The sequence below is a fragment of the Ylistrum balloti genome, unplaced genomic scaffold (assembly GCF_031769215.1).
Source record: "Ylistrum balloti isolate Yb309-2 unplaced genomic scaffold, AGI_CSIRO_Ybal_v1 Utg370742, whole genome shotgun sequence".
Taxonomy (NCBI): domain Eukaryota; kingdom Metazoa; phylum Mollusca; class Bivalvia; order Pectinida; family Pectinidae; genus Ylistrum; species Ylistrum balloti.
The window spans coordinates 1,730,718-1,752,500 of record NW_026782437.1 but is presented as its reverse complement, the minus strand read 5'-3'; the positions used below and the strand labels follow the sequence as shown (position 1 = coordinate 1,752,500).

Genomic DNA, 21,783 nt, shown 5'->3' with positions numbered 1-21,783 from the left:
CATCTATAAACTTAGTCCACATAACAAAGAAATAAAATGAATGTGGAACATTCATAAATGACATTAAACCAATCATTTAATAAGTATATATGACGACTCAGATGTCTTCATTGACGCCTTTTGCACCAATTGGCAAAAGTCTTGCAGTTATGAGTGACAATATTGTATCGTCTAGCTCCTAACTGACCTCTTGCCCTTTTCAATACAGTCTCATTCGGAAAACATTTTTTCTTTTTGTGCATCACCAAATACAGTGGTTTTTCAAAGGGCACCCACTCGTCCACAACGCCATGTTTGCATTTGTTCCGAATTATCCTGATTTGCGATTGACCATCGTGCTCAACAAGAATACCATGACAACGTGGATGTAAAGCCCACTTTGTTAAGACCACGTGATCTCCTGGCATCAGATCGGTAATTTTGTCTACTGCTTTATCATCCGTCTTAAAACACTTGACTATTGCTCTTCCGATCAAGCTACCTAATAAAGTTCCCCCAATTTTACCTAAACTCGCTCCAATAATCCCACCAACGGCACATGCAAGTAAGCAAGGTACGATTGGCCCAGTCACGACAAGGGACACACCAACAATTATCCCAACTATCGTGAACGTTACAGTGACGACCCCGTCAACGATACGTCGTATGGCAATTTTAACGTATTCGTTTCGGGACAGATTGCCATTTCTTCGCTCGCTGTACGCCTTTATGATATCCCAAATTAGAGTCAGACCTTCAAGGACAATCACGTCCACTGGTCCCACAATTCCTACAACATTTGCAGCAACACACGAAAGTGTACAAAGACAAGTAATTACTGTGATTACGTAGATATGTCCCAAAACTTCACAAGCCTTAGCGACCAGCCAGCTGTACTGGTGACTTTTGCTGACACCAGTTTTACAAAATGTGGCAAATGATTCACAATTGTCATTGAATATATGAAAGCCTGTTTCCCACAGCCTCGACCTGGCTCTGGCAATCACGAGACGTGGGGGATTGGACAGATCGATATCCGAAGTGTATTTAATCTTGTACAGATCTCCACGTTCCTTCGAAATGTAAAGTTTCTGTTGTATGATAACCATATTCCGATTTACCATCTGCCAGTTTATCACCTCCACAGCATTTTCGTTGGTGTGGACACGAGTGACGATACCATGATGCCATATGATATAAGGACGGTGGAAGGCAATGTGGTCACCGATCTTTAGTTGACTTATATCGGTTTCACGGATACGCGAACTCTGTACCATCAGGACATTGTTTTCGTGCAGTTTATATTGAGACGTATCTCTGGGTCTATAAACCCGAACGCGTTTAACTCCCGGTCCTTCATCTGTAGAGTCCGGATTGATTTCCGTGTTTGACAGCCATTCTTTTTTACAACGTTTGCAGAACACACCTAACGATTGTTCATAGACCAGAAAACGGCTTGGCTCGTCGTTGCCACAGGGACACTCTATTGTCATCCTTTATTTATTTTTTTAATCATCCATTCGGCGAATTCGTCGTTTCTAGAAAAAAGAAGACAAAACTACTCAATGACTAGAACACATGCTTTACTGGTGGCTATGTATTTCAAGGTGTTACACAATATACACATAAATGGTAAACCCCTCCCAATATGAATTAAGTGATAGAAACAATAACATACCGCTGGTTCGTCTTACTTTAAATGGCAATGAAAATTAGTATGAAAATAAGCAACTAAAATACACACACAGAGACAAACAACGACATTGAGAATTAGATTTTAAGCGGCTATGATAAGTAGTGTGGTAATTAAGTAACTGAAAAAATGACTAAATTAAAAAATGGAGGTAGTATGATACGTTATTTGAATTATTTCGTCATATCTGATGATATTCAAGATATTGTATTAAATAATCAAGTGCGTTCTGAAAAGTTACCCGTTTGACATACCCCGCACGGCTAACGGAACTCCGAAGATTACAACGTTTCAAGCAGATCTTCACACAAAACTGAATCAAATGATAATATGAACGATAAGCTTATAACTTAAACGCACGTATCCAAAAATTGCATAGTTCTAAATATAAACGCCTATCTGTAATCAGTAGGTAAAAACCAGAGATATAAATAGCACGTGATATATACGTCACTGATTAAACATATATATTGTTTACGCAAAACGGAAATATACAAGTACACTACAATTCATCCTCATAGGATCGTTCTCCACCATCCACCGTGGAGTGCTCCAGCGTGGAGGAAATCAACACTCCGCGCTACACCGTGGAGCTCTCCACCACGACTCCACGCTCCACGGAGAAACGTGGAGAAGCGTGGAGGTCGTTGCAAGCCTCGATCCGTTTATGGGCGACCTCCACGCTCCACCGGCACGTTCCCTTCTCCACCGTGGCGTCATAACATATATCTAAGTTCCTTTTACGATTCAGGGTATGCGAACGAAGTCTAGTGTAAAAGGAAAATTACTATGTAAAGCCTATGCGTGCGGCAACGAAATGGCTACTTACCGAGTTACATGTACTGCCCTATTTTTTTTTTATTTCGGTCGACAACCGCCACAATATGCCGTCAATGTAATATTTTAAAACGTGCATCCATCTCGTTCATAAAGAATTTTATATAGCAAACATAAGTATTAATTTTATAACACAAATAAGACGAGGTCAAGCTGAAATAATGATCGGCTGATATGCCTTTTGCATTTCTCAAGGTGCATCGGCATATAAGAAAAATTGGCAATTTGATCTAATAAGATCGGGTTTGAAACGTTTTGTAGATGTTCATTCACCTTCCCTGTGTGATAAAACCCATATGTTGTTATACATTCACTTCATGCAAATAAGGCGATAACAAATGAAAAGTTTATTTAAAATCAATACGATCTCGTCCTATTTAGCGGTATAAAGAGTGTGCATTTCGGGAAACATTAATAGCATTACTAAACACTGTTCGTCGAGGTTTATTTTGTCGTCGCATTAAAATGTTTATCGAAAAATGTTGAATTCGCCCGAGAAATATGTATATTTCAATTTTTTTTTCATCAAAATGTCCTTCACATTCAAATGATTTTTTTTTATGTAAAACTTCATGTTTTTAATTTTAAAAAGTTAATACTTATGTAATATTTCAGGGCTACATTAAACTAACTCGGTCGTTTCTGTGATTGAGGGATGTCATTAGAAACGGAAGTGCAGTCACATGTCCGATATGTATGCACATGTCAATCAATTCTCGTGACTCTCAGATGGTATCTTTGGAGATTTTTTTTAAGAAAAATACTAGTCTTTCAGCGGTCAGTTTTTAAATAAATCTGATTTATTTAAAATCTTACAGTGTGAACACATTTCAAGTAATTTGTGTATTTGTTTGGTGGAAGGTCATCAACATAACGTAGCTAGCGAAAAACCGATTCTTAAAGGCTCCCGAAAAACTAATGCGCCAATGATACGATAAAAAAAACTTACCATGACGTCAATAAACAATTTACAAGTGCGAAACCCTGCGTCAGTATGATGTACTTTTTCAGTCACGCATCAATTCTCAATTGTATCGTATGACTGTTATTGTTTTTTCTACCGCACCCTTATGACTGTAGAGCTGATGACTACACTTATCGACAGTGGAGAGAAAGCAGCATTTTACTTACTGCGCGCGTTTAAATAACATAACACTCTAACGCAATGTTGCGTCACGAATCCCGACCTACACAATGGAAATTTTCACTGTTTTTCCACTTATCAGCCTAACAGCATCCCTTAGTCATAGGTTGTCCAATTAAACCACAGTTCATAATTACTAGATACACAACATATATACACGTAAATTTGGCTTGTGCACCTACTGAACTCGTTGTATGACCGAATGTGGACATTAAAACTGGTATATTCATTTCTTTTGTAAAATATCTTTTCTTAAAATCTCTTTGACACATGTGTCTAATGCACACGTAAATTTGTACTTCATAAAATATATCACAAATATATTTTACTTACAAAACGCACACAATCGGTTGTAGTACCCATAGATACTAAAAATTTATAGATTTTCCTTATCTCTAACTCTACATATCCTACACACAACCCCCTCCCCCTCCCCCCCCCCCCCAAAACAAACATATATTCTGATACACCTGCATACCAGATATCCCACAAACTACTTATCCGGCTGTACATAAAACACACATCCATCATACCAATTATCCGGGACACGACATACCTCTTGTATCCCATAAGCTAAATGTAACCCGTATTACCAATGTCAAATCTGACATATTCCACAACTATTCATCTCCAATTCTACCTATCCCATCTACTTCCCAAAATATAACTGTGCCAAGCCAAATAACTACAAATAGCACATATAACTGATATATCACATATACATATCCCACATATTAAAATCCCAATCAATACTGTACATAACTCATATACTAAATATCCCAATCACCACTGTTCTTCCATTTCTCAGACATCATAACCTAATTTTCCAGCAGGACAATGCTCCACCGCATTTTTTCACGGCAAACAATGTTCAGCCTCTGGAATGGTCCCCATATAACCCCGACATGTCTCCCATTAAGCTTCAGTGGGATGAGCTGGACAGGTGTGTAAGGAAACATCAAAACCCCAAAACTAACCGCACCTGGTTGATCTCGGCATTAACACAAGAATGGAACAACATTCTCTTAAGGCGAGTTAATGTTCTCATGAATTCAATGCATAAGAGAATCCATGCAAGGATTCATGCAAGAGGTGGCCACACCAGGTACTGAAGTGTCATTTTGTTTTTGCGGGTATCCCACTTTGAGTTACTACTGATGATATAAGTGACTGACATCACAGACTTTTCTTCTACAGTATTGTAAAAAATAGACTTGTCACATTGATATAAAATTTTGAACAAATTTTCCAAAATATCATAGGCTATTGATTGCATAATTTAATTGAAAACTACATATCCCAAACACTACCTAAACGGAATCTTACTTCCTATATACTACATTACACACATATCCAATACCAAAACATATATATTCCATAAACTGCACATATTACAGTATGAAAATCTACAAATTCTATATACTACACAGCCGTAATAATATATGTTAAAATCTGGATATTACCTTAAATTATATAACCCATACACTATAGCATTAAATCATTAACTACATATTCCATATACTACATACTCTACAATACCAAAATCAAAACATTTCGTAACCTACATATCCCACACATCAACAATATCTCAATCTAAACTGCATATCCTACACTTGACCTAAATCAAAATCTTGGTGGTTATGTGTTTATATATGTGAAAGGTTGGGTGTAAAAGAAAACTTAACAACAAATCTATGCATTTTTAGGTCATTTTATTTGTTATTCCTAAAACAAGACCAAGTTATCAATTTCTTTCATCTCTAAAATAAATCATCACACATTCTTGAACTCATCTGCCAGACTACCAACCCAAACATCTGTCACTCTATAAAGCAAACCAATAATAATGTAGGCAAGTATACAGGAGTCAACAATGATGTAGGTGGTGATATAGGGGCCTACAATGATAAAGGTGGTGATATAGGGGCCTGCAATGATAAAGGTGGTGATATAGGGGCCTACAATGATAAAGGTGGTGATATAGGGGCCTGCAATGATAAAGGTGGTGATATAGGGGCCTACAATGATGTAGGTAGTTATATAGGGGACTACAATGATGCAGGTGGTGATATAGGGGCCTACAATGATGTAGGTGGTTATATAGGGGCCTACAATGGTAAAGGTGGTGATATAGGGGCCTACAATGATGTAGGTGGTTATATAGGGGCCTACAATGATAAAGGTGGTGATATAGGGGCCTACAATGATGTAGGTGGCGATATAGGGGCCTACAATGATGTAGGTGGTGATATAGGGGCCTACAATGATAAAGGTGGTGATATAGGGGTCGACAATGATAAAGGTGGTGATATAGGGACCTACAATGATGTAAGTGGTGATATAGGGGCCTACAATGATATAGGTGATTATATAGGGGCCTGCAATGATGTAGGTGGTTATATAGGGGCCTACAATGATGTAGGTAGATGTATAGGGGCCTACAATGATGTAGGTGGTTATATAGGGGCCTACAATGATGTAGGTGGTTATATAGGGGCCTACAATGATAAAGGTGGTGATATAGGGGCCTACAATGATGTAGGTGGATGTATAGGGGCCTAAAATGATGTAGGTGGTTATATAGGAGCCTACGGTGATGTAGGTGGTGATATAGGGGCCTACAATGATGTAGGTGGATGTATAGGGACCTACAATGATGTAGGTGGCGATATAGGGGCCTACAATGATGTAGGTGGTGATATAGGGGCCTACAATGATAAAGGTGGTGATATAGGGGTCGACAATGATAAAGGTGGTGATATAGGGACCTACAATGATGTAGGTGGTGATATAGGGGCCTACAATGATGTAGGTGATTATATAGGGGCCTGCAATGATGTAGGTGGTTATATAGGGGCCTATAATGATGTAGGTGGTTATATAGGGGCCTACAATGATGTAGGTGGTTATATAGGGGCTTACAATGATGTAGGTGGTTAAATAGAGGCCTACAATGATAAAAGTGGATGTATAGGGGTCTACAATGATAAAGGTGGTTAAGTAGGTGCTTACAATGACGTATGTGGTTATATAGGGGCCTACAATGATGTAGGTGGTAATACTGGGGCCTACAATGATGTAAGTGGTATACATGGACCAACACTGATAAAGATGGGTGTATAGGGACCAAGAATGATGTAGGCAGGTATATATGATCAACAATGATCCAAAAGGGTATATAGGGGCCTACAATGATTTAAGTGAGACTGACAAGGATGTGACAGGGGCTGGCTTGTACATAGATGTTGGAGGATATGTAGGAGGCTATGGTAATTCAAAAGGTATATTGAATCATGTAAGGAAGAACAAGGATGGTAGTAGATATATATATATCTAACAAAAATAAGTGATGTTTGTGAGATTTCTTGGCATTATACACATGTGAAAACCTTAACAGTAGTTATCAACACGCCAAGTTAAAAACCCACTGAAAATGAAAACTTGATCTTTGATGAGTTTTAAACTTGAGTGATTCATTCTGACCATAAACTTCAGATACATGTCTTACAACTGTCCCTAAAGGACACCACTAACATGAACCTCATAAGGTCTACTTCCTGGAGGCTCACATTTCCAGTTTTCAACTTTTCACCGATGTGAACTGCATCAGTATCAGCAGCATGAGCCTTGACAACATCTATCCTTCAATAAGCCCAAGGGGCCAATGCTTAACCTCTGATCCCCAGATATATCTATAGGTAAGAGAAAAGTGATTACACAACATGGGGCTTATTGAAGGATTTATATGTCAAGTTTAACTAGCTTGAATGTTGTCTATTCCAATGAGAAGGTTGATTACATGAAATGGGGCTTATTGAAGTATAAACATGGCATGAAACCAACTAGCATGAATGTCATTCTTTTTAATGATCTTTTAAGAATATGCTATTGACTATGGATCAATTTGAAACCTGTTCAAAGTAAAGCCTACAGATGTGCTGTAAATAATATGTAAATCATATGCTTCAACCAACCTTTTTCAACACCTGAATCCCACTTGTTACACAGTTTATGTTATAATACATCAACCTGCCCCATGTTGTATGTTGTAATTCTAAACACAAATACAAAATAAACTATTACCCACACATTGTATGATATAGTAGTATCCACATGTACAATTTGTATGTTACAACAACACTCTCACATACCACCATACATACAAATTGTACTTTGTTATTCTAAAACTAGAAATGCTGTCTAGGGGCTAGCTTAGACTCCCCACATTTGGGTTGCTAGCTTTGTGGAAAATTATTAGGGTTTGTGTTTAAAACTATGGCAGATATTGACCAAACATTGACCTTGAGCTCAGACCCAATGACCTTGATTTTTGATAAGTTGACTCCTTATTCAATTCCAACTAACTTTGCTCCATAATGCCTTAATAAAATATGCATCAGTGAAAAGATACAAAATTTGACCTTGACCCCTTACCTTTAACTTTGAGGCAATGACCTTTACATTGAGTCAGTTGACTCCTTGTTCATGTCCAATTAACTCTGCTTTATAATGGTATAGCCAAAAAAACCCTGTTGAATGACCAAAGAGAAATGGCCTTTTATAATAAAATAAACCTGTTTTCAAATACCATGGCAATCAAAGATATGGAAAAAAAAAAAATAATAATAATGCTTGCACATTTTACATATGACCCTTTTATTGATATTATGAAGTTTCATTGGAATTAGTTCTAAACATGACAACCAATATTACGTAAACAATTTTTGTTTTGCTTTCTAATGTACATTTACATATGATCCTTAATATACTGATATTCAGTTTCATTGAAATCGGTTCACTGATTTAAGAGGCAACTCTCAATAATATTTGTGGATGACAGACACCCAGTGTGATTCCAGTATAATCTCTCCTCCCAACTCCTTTGCAAGGGGTATAACAATGACCTACCAGTATTCATATAATTGGTATGCTGAAATACAACAACATTCAGGTAGCCATACATTTAGTATATTTTATAATACATAAACATTTTGGTAGCCATACAATTTGTATGTTACATAATACATAAACATTTTGGTAGTCATACAATTTGTATGTTACATAATACATCAACATTTTGGTAGCCATACAATTTGTATGTTACATAATACATCAACATTTTGGTAGTCATACAATTTGCATGCTATAATACATCAGCATTTTGGTAGCCATACAATTTGTATGTTACATAATACATCAACATTTTGGTAGCCATACAATTTGTATGTTACATAATACATCAACATTTTGGTAGTCATACAATTTGCATGCTATAATACATCAGCATTTTGGTAGCCATACAATTTGTATGTTACATAATACATCAACATTTTGGTAGTCATACAATTTGCATGCTATAATACATCAGCATTTTGGTAGCCATACAATTTGAATGCTAAAGTAAATAATCATTTTGGTAGTCTTACAATTTGTATGTTACATAATACATCAACATTTTGGTAGCCAGTTTGTATGCTATAATACATCAACATTTTGGTAGCCATACAATTTGTATGCTACAAAACATCAACATTTTGGTAGCCATACAATTTGTATGCAACAATACATCATCATTTTGGTAGCCATACAATTTGTATGCTACAATACATCAGCATTTTGGTAGCCATACAATTTGTATGCTACATCAATGTTATGGTAATCATACGATTTGTATGCTTTAATACAACTCTTGACATGCCAACATACATACAAATAGTATAGATATTATACAAACATCTAGTTAATCTCTTTATGTTATAAGACAATTAACTGATATCCCATCATTCATACAGACCATTCTGTCTACAATGAAAATATCATTAAACATCTCTTCGAAACTGACCAGAAGGGGTGTCCTTCTGGGTGCCTATACTTCCATGTGATAGCTAGCACATATGGATCATTAAACTTCCATGTGATAGCTAGCACATATGGATCATTAATGTCCCATTTTTATTTTCACTTCAAGAAAATAACTTGCTATTTAGGGAAAATGAGCAATACTAAGAAATAACACCAAAGTAAGATTTTTACTTCTGACATAACAGTCAAGTTAGCAATGAAAAATGTTTGGTAGACAGCTAATCACTCCCAAGAACAATATCTTTCTCATTGGTCTAAAAAGTGTGGACAAATGGAGACCCCATCCTTATCATTCTCTAGGTCAATTTGTAATTTAGTATCAAATTAAAACATCTCTAGCAGAGAAAAAACAAAACAGATGATATCCTCCAACTGATAACATGACAGTTGCCCTTGTAGATGTATAACAGGTTAGGAACCATTTTCCACTATCCTGTAAGAATCCCAGGAGGCTGACACATTATCACAGACACAAAACAATTGGGCTGGGGAGCTTCCAATAGGGGCTTTATTCTTTACAATAAGCTCAGGGGATCAACACATTACCATGGACACAAAGTCAGGTGGAGGCATTAACTAGCATTAATTTTACCAAACAGCAAAAGATATGGTGGGCTTATTGCAGTCGTAGGCTAAGCTTAATTGTGGATAAAAACAGTAAGTTTGAACAATTATAATACCTTAGATGTTTTTGCAATGATATAAAACTTGAAATCTTCGGTTTGCCATCACGAAAATATTAATAGTCATATTTAAATACCTAACAATGTGTTTAATTAAAACTTGTGTTAGTTAAAATAAGAGTATCTTGATTCACAAAACATATCTTAGCAACAATCAACAATATTCCTCTCATTTATACCACAGAACACCACTCAGAAAAGTTCAACCTGAATCAAACTCTATAAATCACGTAATTTCCAACATAAATACTTAGTCCATGTGATTGACAGTTTGGATGTCTTTATCCTTGAATGTTCATGAAATATTTTTAAAAAATCATTTTGTATAGGTAGATTGTCCAGATCACTAGCATCTAAATAACTGTCCTTAAAGTAATTCCTCTTATAATCTCTAAAACACATACCTCAATTTTCCTATAATAAGATTCAGCATTGAAATTTACATCCGATTTCCTGAATCTTGGTTTCCAGGAAACAAACAAACAAAGTTAGAAGCACCACAATAACATATAATGATAACTACTATACAATAGCATATGTATATAATCATTGGATTTCTGTAATACAAACATAACATACAAAAACTAAAACTACCACAATTTAAACAAATTAATACCTGACAATACTGTTTCTTTAAAGTTACAGAATCATAGTATAAAAAAGGAAACAAAAGTATAAAACTCTTATCATAACTATGCAGGTTAAGAGCAGAGCTCACCATCGTCAATAAAATAACCAGTCTGTTAACAATAAGATAGATCTAGTAACCTTAATTCCCCACACCCATTCCAATATACATAATGTATACCTCTTCAACTACTTCCAAAATAAACATCACTACAACACTTCAAAATATATCAAATTTTAAAACTGGAAAACTTCAACAACAAAAAGGAATTTTAGTAACCTTAAAAATTTGATGCTGTTATTTAACAATCCAGTGGTACTTCATAAAATAAAATAAAAATAAAAAGTATAACAGAGTTTCTAGTGACTTTGATCTGTCAGATATGCTAGCTTAGGACTTGACTTTCATCAGGTAAACCTTGACCTATTAACAGATTAGGAGATGAAAAATGTGAGCAAAAAATGAAATGTTATTTCTGTTTATTAGTTTCCTACTAAATCAATTATTGTACATATCCAAGTTAATACACAGCATCAGTTTCCATTTCATATACAGATACAATCTTAATGAATATAAAACATTTCACACCAGTGAGGCACGAAGTGCTCGATAAAGCTCCAACTTTTATCTAACTCCTAAGATAAAGAAACAAATTTATAATCAAACAATAGTTTTTTCCCTTTTCTGATCACAAATGTTTCCTACAGATATAACAGTTATGTCATCTTGTAACCATCTACTGTCACTGTTGTAAGGTCAATATCTACACAAGTTTTTAAGCTAATTGATATATAATTACATCATAAGAGATTAATATTATAGAAGTTCACAAATAAAAACAATTCATATGTTTGCAGGGACAATGATGTAATAAAACATGTGACTGTTGCTCCTTGGACCACTTCAATAAGTCCATGGTCAGCTTATCCAAAACCCAATATTTACTTTATTAACACAATTCATTTCAATTCATTAATTTTATTCTATAAGTTTTACAAATTACTAGATAACAGATTAAACTACCACTTCATTGTCACTGTCAATTCCTCACTTAGTCGTCATCTAATACTGAGAAAGCATATTACCAAATCTTCTCAGAACCTGGATTGGACATTTAAAATCTTGTATAGTGTTAGATTACCTTTAGAACCACTTAATTGACGCTTCATCTCCAAACAGAGACAGAAGAAATTTAAGATGACTAGACCAGAAGAGTTACTGCCCTTTACTGTGATGTATACTGGCTCAGTGTAAAAAAACTGGGTCATCAGTTTAGGGTTGTAAATACATATCATGCGTAAGTACACTTTAAATAGTTATAATTGTCCTTTATATAAAAATATCTGACCTCCCACATAGTACTACCTACTCTTGTGTTATATACAAGTATTTTACTCTTATATAAACATGTGTGATGTGAGAGAAAGCAAGACATTAAAGTGAGGTCTACAAATACCAGATTGATTCTATTTGGTAGATATATACAGGAATGATTCTACTGAAGGCAAGGAATGCATAGACTTGAAAATGAAAATTAAAAAAAAAAAAAAAAAAAAAAAAAAAAAAAAAAAAACGAAAATCCCACGAAATCCATCCTTGCCATCCAAGCTGTAAACAAATAATAAATGCTTCACAAGAGCCAATGGATATGCATAATCTGATAATTCCCCATGATATGATATTCGTTGAAGAAAGGTGGATGATATCAAGAATGAAAAATAGAAATGTACATTATTTCCTGCTATATTCACTTTCATATGAAAAATATTTTCTTCTGCAACAATTTTTTCCCAACATTTTTATAATGATTTCTAAATAAAATCCTGTATTATATATAGATTCAAATACTTTTGACAAAAACTATACGTTGTAAATTATGAATGCCAGACTCCCATGTACATATGTATCCTTGTTTGAGGAATTCGCAAAGTTGTCAAAAGTGACTTTTGACCCTTTAATCTTGACACTGACTGCCGTAATATAACACTGTGTAGAACTTGCATATAAATAGCTTGAATCAGTCACAGCAAGCGTTCAACATGATGCTATAATACTATTAAGTAATTGTAAACCAAATCTGATGAAAGGTTCTCAAGATTTAACATTGGTTCAAAACAGGATGCAACAGGACATGACAGAACAGACCAATCTAGTTAACACTAATTTCATTGGCTGAAAAATTTGTGTGATTACATAATCAACATTACTGGACACTGGGTAAAATCTTCCATTCCTAGCCTCAGAGATTTCCTGGTGCCTGGCATTGGAGACATCCTATAAAAGTGGCCGAATTCGAGACGTTTCCTATATGCTAGGCCCTTGAGATATCAACTGTTTGACCCCACAGATATATTTGCCTGGCCCACAGGTATCCTTCATACCTGGCCCCAAAGATATCATCTGTGTCTGGCTCCAGAGCTATCACCTGTCTGGAGCCTGTTAAGTCAATCATGTCTGGCTTGAGAGATATCCTCCATGCCATGTTCTCAGTCAGACAGAATGACTGGAACCTTTTTAAGTTGTATTTCAGGTTGAGTCAGAGAAATAAGTTAAGGAGGAGAATTTCAATATTTTTCATGACTATCTAGTAAATTTGAAAAGTAATAAGAGAAAATTGGACTGTGATTTATATGTGATTGCCCTATTTACTAGTGGGTGATCAAACAATGTGGTTGCCCTAGTTACTAGTGGGTGATCAAATAGTGTAGCTCCCCTAGTAACTGTGGATGATCAAACATTTTGGTTCCCCTAGTTACCTGTGGGTGATTAAACAGTGTGGTTCCTCTAGTAACCAGTGGCTGGTCAAACAGTCAACCTCTAGTTACCAGTGGACGGGTGATCAAACACTGGTTCCCCTAGTTACCTGTGGGTGATTAAGTGATGTTCCTCTAGTAACCAGTGGCTGGTCAGTGAACCTCTAGCTATCAGTGGACGGGTGATCAAATAGTGGTTTCACTAGTTACCTGCTGGGGATCAAACAACAGTTCACAAGTAAAGCAACTGAATACTGGTACTCTCTTGGTGTACAATAGGTTTGAAATAAAAAAAAAATTCTTTAGTACAGGTAAGTATAAAATTTACTGAACAGATAAAGTATAACTGTTCTTCATGTTTAAATGAAATCAGTCTTAAAATAATTGCATATTAAAACTTCCACGATTTAAAAAATTAAATACGGCTGTAATCACTATAATTAAACATTGCAAATATCACAGATACAAAACAACTCACAGAAGCCGAATAATCACAACTGTATATACTATGTTTGAACCATTTTAACACAAATATTCAAACAGTATTAAAAGAGCACAATTAAAACATACCTATTAAAATTCTCAATTTGCATGACATTGTATTCAAAACTTTCAAATGTTTTAGAAATTCTGATCTCTTTAATACAGCCCAGATAAGCTTGTGCTGATTAAGTTTAGAAAGACTCTCCCTAAATTATCTCCCAAAGTTCATTTGTTTCTTGTCTGATATGAAACCTGACTAGGAAAGATGTTGGTCATAACATGGATTTCAGATGGATTATAACATAGGATTTGTCATCACCACTAAAATAAAACATTATCCCACAAAAGTTTCCTCCAGGATTTCCCACGTTAGTATAATTTTTTGTTATCTGCAATATTAAAAGCGGAAATGACATGAACTTAACTTAATCATGTCCTTTCACAATATGATTAAACATCAGCCAAAAAAATCACTCAATTTTTTACAATGAATTTGTGATGTCAGCACAATGTCTATGGTGACATAATTACATGTATCGATATAAGATTGGAGAGTGTTCATATCTTTTTAATAGGAATCACCCACATACATTTGCGCCCTCAACATAGAATGGTTACCGGTAGAAACACACACATTTTTTTTCAATAGGTATACTCATTTTTTTATCCTTTCCTTGGACACTGCATTTAAATCTCAACTTTCTCAACGAGAAGCACCAACAGAACATCTGCCATAGACTGTCACAAAATGTTTGCTCCATTTCATTTTCCAACAGAATAGTATTTGTCTGTAGGGTTAATGAAAAGTTCAGGTAAGTCTTTTCTCTCCTTCAAATGCTTGGTGTGTTTGGAAAGCTGCAAACAAAAGACCATGGATATTTATAAACCCTACACAACATGAAAACAGAGAGACAATATTTTGATTTCTCCCCATGTCTAGATATGGACAGCCAGCTAGGAGGTTATAAGTAAGTCTCAGTGGTAGTCTTTTAAGTCCATGTGCATAAAAAGGTTACATTATTATGTATATGATAATAAAGTGAGGTTGTTGTCAAGAGGGACAAAGCTTTTGTTTTGATAAAACAGTTGGTCCAAAAAGGATGTCTCAATCCCTTTATCTATAGTCAAGGAGAAAGTTATTCAACATTCACTTTTCCTTGTTCATTACTGGACCTTTTTTCCTGATCTCAGGAATGTGGAAGCAGTTGGGTGCCATACCTCTGTTAACACGTTTATTGACATTGCTAAAGATGTTCAAAACCGATTTTGGTTTAAAGGTCCCAACAGACCTGAAAGTGTACCTTAATAAATCAATTTTCAATTGTTTCCTACATTTGTTGTACTAGTCCTTCACCTCTACTTATTATGATTGTTTCCTCATGTGTCAACTGCCAACTAGGAAATGCCCTAGACCAAATGAATACCATTTCGGTCTAGTGCATTTTAGATGCAAAATTCAATGAGAAAATAATAGTTTTTGAACTCTGGAAAGGTCCACACTAGATGAACTGAATAATCAAAAGTCATTATGATATATAACAAAACTTCTATGAAGTATGTATAAACCTTACCTTTGTAAAAGACTGCAGTAAAATTGACATTAGGGAGAAGCTCCTTCACCTTGGCAACAATAGTGGACTGTTCATGGAGGTTTGACTGCTTATTCCAGATCTGAATAATGTCATCTCTCTCTCTTACACTGATACTCAGCCCTCCCACTTCATCTCCTGTAACAAGTCAGATGACACTATTATCATATACAGCCCTCCCACCCCATCTCCTGTAACCAATTAAATGATACTATGTCAAGCCTTCCCGTCCTATCTCCTGTAACCAATCAGATAATGCTATAATTTGTCCAGCCCTCCAATCCCATCTCCTGAAACCAATCAAATGACACTATTTTTATATACAACTCGTCTGCTCTAACCAATCAGATGACACAATGATATGTACAATCCTACCACCTCATCTCCTGTAACCAATCAGGTGATAATTTGATTTGTAAACCCCTCCCACCTCATTTCCTGTAACCAATCCGATGAAAACTAAAGCTAAAACATATCTAGCCTCCCACCTCACCAATCAGATACTGAAGCAGTATGCAGTTCCACTTTTCATTTCCTAAGCAATTTTTTATCTGTATTTTTTTTCTTTATCTTTCACCATGATATATTTGCCTGGATTTCCACTTATACACTTTTCTATTGTGGCTTAAGAAAGACTTGATCTCATTAATGGTTAAAAATAATGGAAACAGGTAGTCTGACTTACCATCCGCCATGTTATCGGACAACTGTTCCCCAATAGCTGCTAGTAACAGTTCCTTCCATACTGTAGGCTGAAATTCAGTGGTGATGAAAAAGGAATTATTGGTAGAATCCTGAAGATTTTATACTTGGTATGCTCTTTTAGTGTATTAAATGACTGTTTTCAATTTTACATACAACTGCATATCTACAAAGTCATATATCTTTTTGAAGTATGGAAGAGAACAAGAATATTTAAAATTTGATATAGTTTAAACTACCATCACTTCTTTAAGTTCACTTAATATTTTTAGCATTGAATTACTGAGCATATCATAATGACCAGGTCTTATGCTAAACGAAGATACGCCAGTCACTGAGAGTGGTGAGTAAATCAAACCTTTTAGGCAGATTACTACATTACATATAATCCACTTCATACAAACAATACTTACTGAATCAAATTTATTACACTTCAACCTCCAGTTTCCACCGTGGCAATTATTTACATCTTCCCTAAAAATGTTGAATATCAAAAATAAGAAACCATAAAGTGTTCATGTTAACAATAAATCAATTTCATGTAAATTAAGTAAAATATCTCTATAAACCTCAAACATCGGAATTCCATCATTCCTTCTCAAGATATCGTGCGGAAAGCGAAACCGACAGACATGTAAAACATTCAGCCAATCAGATTGCAGCAGCCTCATTAAATATGCGCGGAATTTGGCGAACATCGAACTTGAGCAAGGGACTTATGTACCTAGTATCATAAGCAAGTTTCATCGAAATCTCATCATTCCTTCTCAAGATATCGTGCGGAAAGCGAAACGGACAGACAGACAGACAGACAGACAGACAGACGGACAGACGGACAAGGTGATTACTATAGGGCACCCGCATCGCGATGTGGGGCCCTAAATATCTCTATAAACGTCAAACATCGAAATTCATAGAGAATTTGATAAATGAATAAGTGATTGAGTGTTTGTTACAACTGAACACAGCTAAATACACTTTTGTTATTGGTATTTCAATATTGAAATGCAGTTTGTGGTGGTTTCATATACAGGTGTGTACATGTCACTCTATTGTACACTGATTCGTAAATAGAATTTAAAGGCCTCAAAATATTCAAAGCAAGTAATTTATCCATGTCTTACACAAATTAATGTGGCTGAATTTTTATGTCACATATTGAACCATAGCAAACTTATATTAGATCTGAGTAAGGATTATTTGAGGGTAACTATGCGAGATTCTTTACATTCTCACCCATTCTCCCATTCTCTTTTTCTATGATGCTTATTCATTGAAGAAAATTTTAATTCTAATATTTGCAATTCTTGTGAAACAGATGAATTTTTTTTTTACACTAACTCTCAATGGAATTTCTAAGGTTTTGAACAGATGCAATATGATTTTACCGGACATGTCAGAGAGGTCAGTATATGAAATATAGCTTACCACAAAGGTCTGCGTTCATCCCGCATCAGGTGGTAGGTATATCTCACATTCAGCCTATCAACACCTGGTATATTGTTATAGACAGCCCAGAAACCCTAAACAGAAATACAAAACACATATATAAGTATCCACAAGCAGTGCCCCAAAATGTCAGGTCATTTGTTTACAACGTAGAGAATCTGTACATGTATTATTACATATCCCTTACTAATTATCAACTTCATTACAACAGTTTTGGTCACTTGTGTATATATATGAGGATAGGTTGCATTGATTAGTTTTAAACATGATGTCAGCTGTTAGTTGTATAAAGTTTTCATAGGAATCATTTGTGAAGCTGCGTCTTTTTTAATAATAATTTCACACATATTTTGCAGAACAAAAATTTTGTTTGATACCTTGGTACTCCTTTTGAACAATTCATGCTGAAATATTGAGAAGAACTCAACTTTTCTTCACATTTACTTGTTATAAGTAAAGGAATAAGTCCTGTCTAGGTAGACAAAACAGTAGCTGCAATTCATAATACTTGACCTACTGAGGTTGTAGAGTGAAAATAGAAAGTGAAAGTAAAACTGAAAGTGAAAAGGCCTTGATAGAGTGGTTATTCAACTACAGAAGTTATTATTTCTTAATAATTTTCACATTCCTGAAAATGTCCTGGACATTAGTATAAAAAGTAAATTATATGATGTGGATTTATATTTATAAGTGAAACCTCACTATTAAGACCACTTTGGGGACTGGACAAAAGTGGTCTTAATAGCGAGGTGGTCTTAATAGTGAGGTGGATCAGATTGACCACAAAGAACCATAACTCTGTTTAAAATAAAGAGTATATATATCATTAAGTAATGTACATGTATATTATTCAACAATAATAACTAATAATAATAAACTAAAATGTTGAATTTCATGAAATGCATGTAAAAAAGACAAAATTGCTGAATTGACAGAAGAATAATTATGTATATATTCCTTAGTTATATATCATAATATACATCTGTATTTACTATAACAAGTAGTTATTATAGGCTTACCAGGAAAATTGATGTGTTTATAATCAAATCATGCTTTAATCTAAATTTGATTATAAACACATCAATTTCCCTGGTAAGCCGATAATAACTACTTGTAAAAATCTTGTATCATTTATGAACTACAAGAGTTACATCAACTTATCTTTAGGTAGTTGATCACTTCAAAATTGATGAGTTGACTAAACTCTCCATTTAGACTGATTCATGTGGATTTCTAGACAATGCCACAACATTTATTTCATTTCATCATACATATGTACATATAGATCGCCCAAAGTCAGCATGCTATGTCTTTGTTATATAAATCCATTAAAAATTATGGAAGAGTTTTAGGTTTAGCTGGTGGCACTTCCTTATCGATTTTTATATGACAGAGTACACCAAATACCAATAAATTGTGCTGTGCAGTGTTTTACAATATTGATCAGCATTCATCTGGCACCAAGGCATCAATAACATATATACACATTGTAGTTGGTAGGTATAATCAAGCTTTAGGTAAACATTCATAATAAGGTGACACCCCCCCTCACCCCCCCCCCCCCCCACTCCTTATTTGAAAATTATAATCAGTTGGTTATTGATTTTTTTAACCCATTCCAGGCATTCTCACTGAATCATGAACTAACCATTGACACTCAATGTATGAAATAATAACATGTATATTTATAGTGGCTGTGATTCTATCATATCTAGTAATAAGCCTAGTTATATATTTTTAACTGCTGTTATGTAGAATTCCTAACCAATCTGTTATCCTGTTAATCTCACTCCTGGACTTTGAGTCAGAGGTCACAAGCTGCCAGCTGTACTTCAGAGTTATGTACGAAACAACTTCACGATTTAATGTTTTGCATGCTTTCAGATCCAGTGTAATTACCTGTACTGTATTGACAGTATACAGTTTCCTCAGTGTTGCTTCGTACTGGGCAGCTGAAGTACCTGGAATAGACCTGTGGGGAAAGTATATAAAAGTTTTAATTCATACAGCCCAATAAATATGTAACCTATCTATAGCTCTCTTATTTTTTATTACCAAACACAAGAATGTGTTGATGAGAATTGTGTATTGAAATTAAACCCATATTCAATATTACTGATAGATACAGTTATATATAAATACCAGATCAACAGCTGATCATGTCATGTGTAATCTGATGAGGAATTTTATGCGAAAGCATAATTTTTTTTATAGATTATATCATTAATCAGGCTTGTCGCACATTGAAGGAGAAATCATGTTGGACAGACTGTGACATTAGCTTCTTCAAAACCACAAACGACCCCTACTCAATGTGGTTTGTGTTTCTCATGAAGACAAGATCACAGATGTTTATAAACTGTCATGGTTTTGACTAAATTGGGCAATACACTTTAGACTGATTGTTCTGAAATGCGAGTGATGGACCTCCCCTACTTTGTTCAGTTAAGTACAGCTTAGACTACGCATGTCTCAAAAACGACTACGGCTGACACAAGGTACAACCCAGTCGACCAACTCACCAAATTACACAGGTACTGTACAAAGATTAAATTTTCCACATACAAATACTTAGTAAATACATAAGCATACGCTCATTTGATGTTATGTATACATTGTTAAAAGTCCAACATGACAAGAAACTTTTTACAGGATCCATATGAGTATACTTGCCAATGCAATCAGGCAGACTAAAACTTCTTCTTAAGTATGAGTAATTTAATGTAGGTGAATTCAGTTTCAATTTACAATGAAACATATTTCAGATTTTGATCGCCATTTTTCTCTGTAATTTACTGCCGTGCCCTGTTAAATGTTTGGCTATAAATCATTCAACAATCAACATGACCTAAAGCTGTCGTCTGCAGAGAGATAGTCCACATTTTTGTCAGATTGAGATCCACAGACATGCACCGAGTGACCCCTGTCGACATCCAAAATACACATCTGTTTTGGCACCACGATTTGGGTCAGATTCGAATGCAATCTCAGACTGAATGAATAGTCATTTTGCATACGGTGATAATTTACAAATATCACATATTTGAATGAGTTATGACAATCAAATTCTCGAACATATAATATATAGATAACGTACTTGTGTCAAAATACTCTAAAGAGAAAGTAGGCCTTAGTCAGACCACCCGTCAAACCTTGACCAATTTTCTGGTATGTCAACACTGTCGATCTAATGAAACATCATACTTATCGAGCCAAAATGTCCAAGGGGTGTTCAAAGGCACGCCTGTCTGTTCCGAAGAATGGATTTCGCTAATTTTTGAGCGTGGAAGCTGTGGACTGCCAGTCATCATGGAATCAGTAGCATTTGTGCACCCTAACTCGGATACGCTGGAGGCCGCCATAGCAGAACCATTGCTGGCGCAGGTACGGTCATGTGATCAAAACATTTTACGTCATTCCTGTGGTTTTCATTCATCGGAGCTCCCCGGAACTTTACCATCAATTACGTGAGTAGCGTTAAGGACGTACGGCGCGGTTTCTTTTTTTTGTTGTTGTTACTTTCCCGCGAAAGAAACCTGCAAATATTGAACATAAGATAACCTCAGTCGTTATAAATTATTTATTTAAAGTTTTCCTCAACTTGTCTGTAAGAAAATACCTCATAAACGACAGCTTTCTTCTTTTTAATTTTCTGTTTTTTAGCCGAAAAAGTGCAACGGATTTTAACCTTTTTAACCTCTTTAGCTGAAATCCTAACGTAAAGGCAAAACTGAAAATAACAATACATCACTATACATCGTTGTACCGGAAAAAAAATACGGAAACGTATTGTTGTCATATGCTGATCAAAAATAAGATAACGAAGACAGCAGTTATACGCTTCCATAATCATAAGATATATATATATATATAAATAGGCAGACGCATGCCATCCCTATGGATTCGTTTGTTTGTTGGCTTAAGAATTATCGTCCGATCTTCGGACCAATGCTCGCTCTAATCTACTGCGTTATCGCAGTC

General features: G+C 35.2%; 3 protein-coding genes across 3 annotated transcripts; 1 reads left to right on the top strand and 2 right to left on the bottom strand.

Moving 5' to 3' along the window:
• Positions 1–107: 107 nt before the first annotated feature.
• On the bottom strand, positions 108–1,582 carry LOC132557956 (uncharacterized). The gene has a single exon (XM_060222484.1). It carries the CDS (start codon positions 1,470–1,472, stop codon positions 108–110), a length of 1,365 nt encoding a protein of 454 aa, XP_060078467.1. The 5' UTR covers positions 1,473–1,582.
• A 3,142-nt stretch (positions 1,583–4,724) lies between these two features.
• LOC132557955 (uncharacterized PPE family protein PPE21-like) lies at positions 4,725–6,215 on the top strand. Its single transcript, XM_060222483.1, has 2 exons — positions 4,725–4,758; positions 5,506–6,215. The coding sequence occupies exons 1-2, from the start codon at positions 4,725–4,727 to the stop codon at positions 6,213–6,215; spliced, it is 744 nt and encodes a 247-aa protein (XP_060078466.1).
• Positions 6,216–13,985: 7,770 nt separating this feature from the next.
• LOC132557982 (eukaryotic translation initiation factor 4E type 3-A-like) lies at positions 13,986–21,164 on the bottom strand. Its single transcript, XM_060222513.1, has 7 exons — positions 21,007–21,164; positions 19,702–19,774; positions 17,782–17,876; positions 16,767–16,827; positions 16,337–16,403; positions 15,634–15,789; positions 13,986–14,917 (listed from the first exon to the last, which is right to left on the bottom strand). Exons 1-7 carry the CDS (start codon positions 21,162–21,164, stop codon positions 14,871–14,873), a joined length of 657 nt encoding a protein of 218 aa, XP_060078496.1. The 3' UTR covers positions 13,986–14,870.
• Between the last annotated feature and the right edge of the window lie 619 nt (positions 21,165–21,783).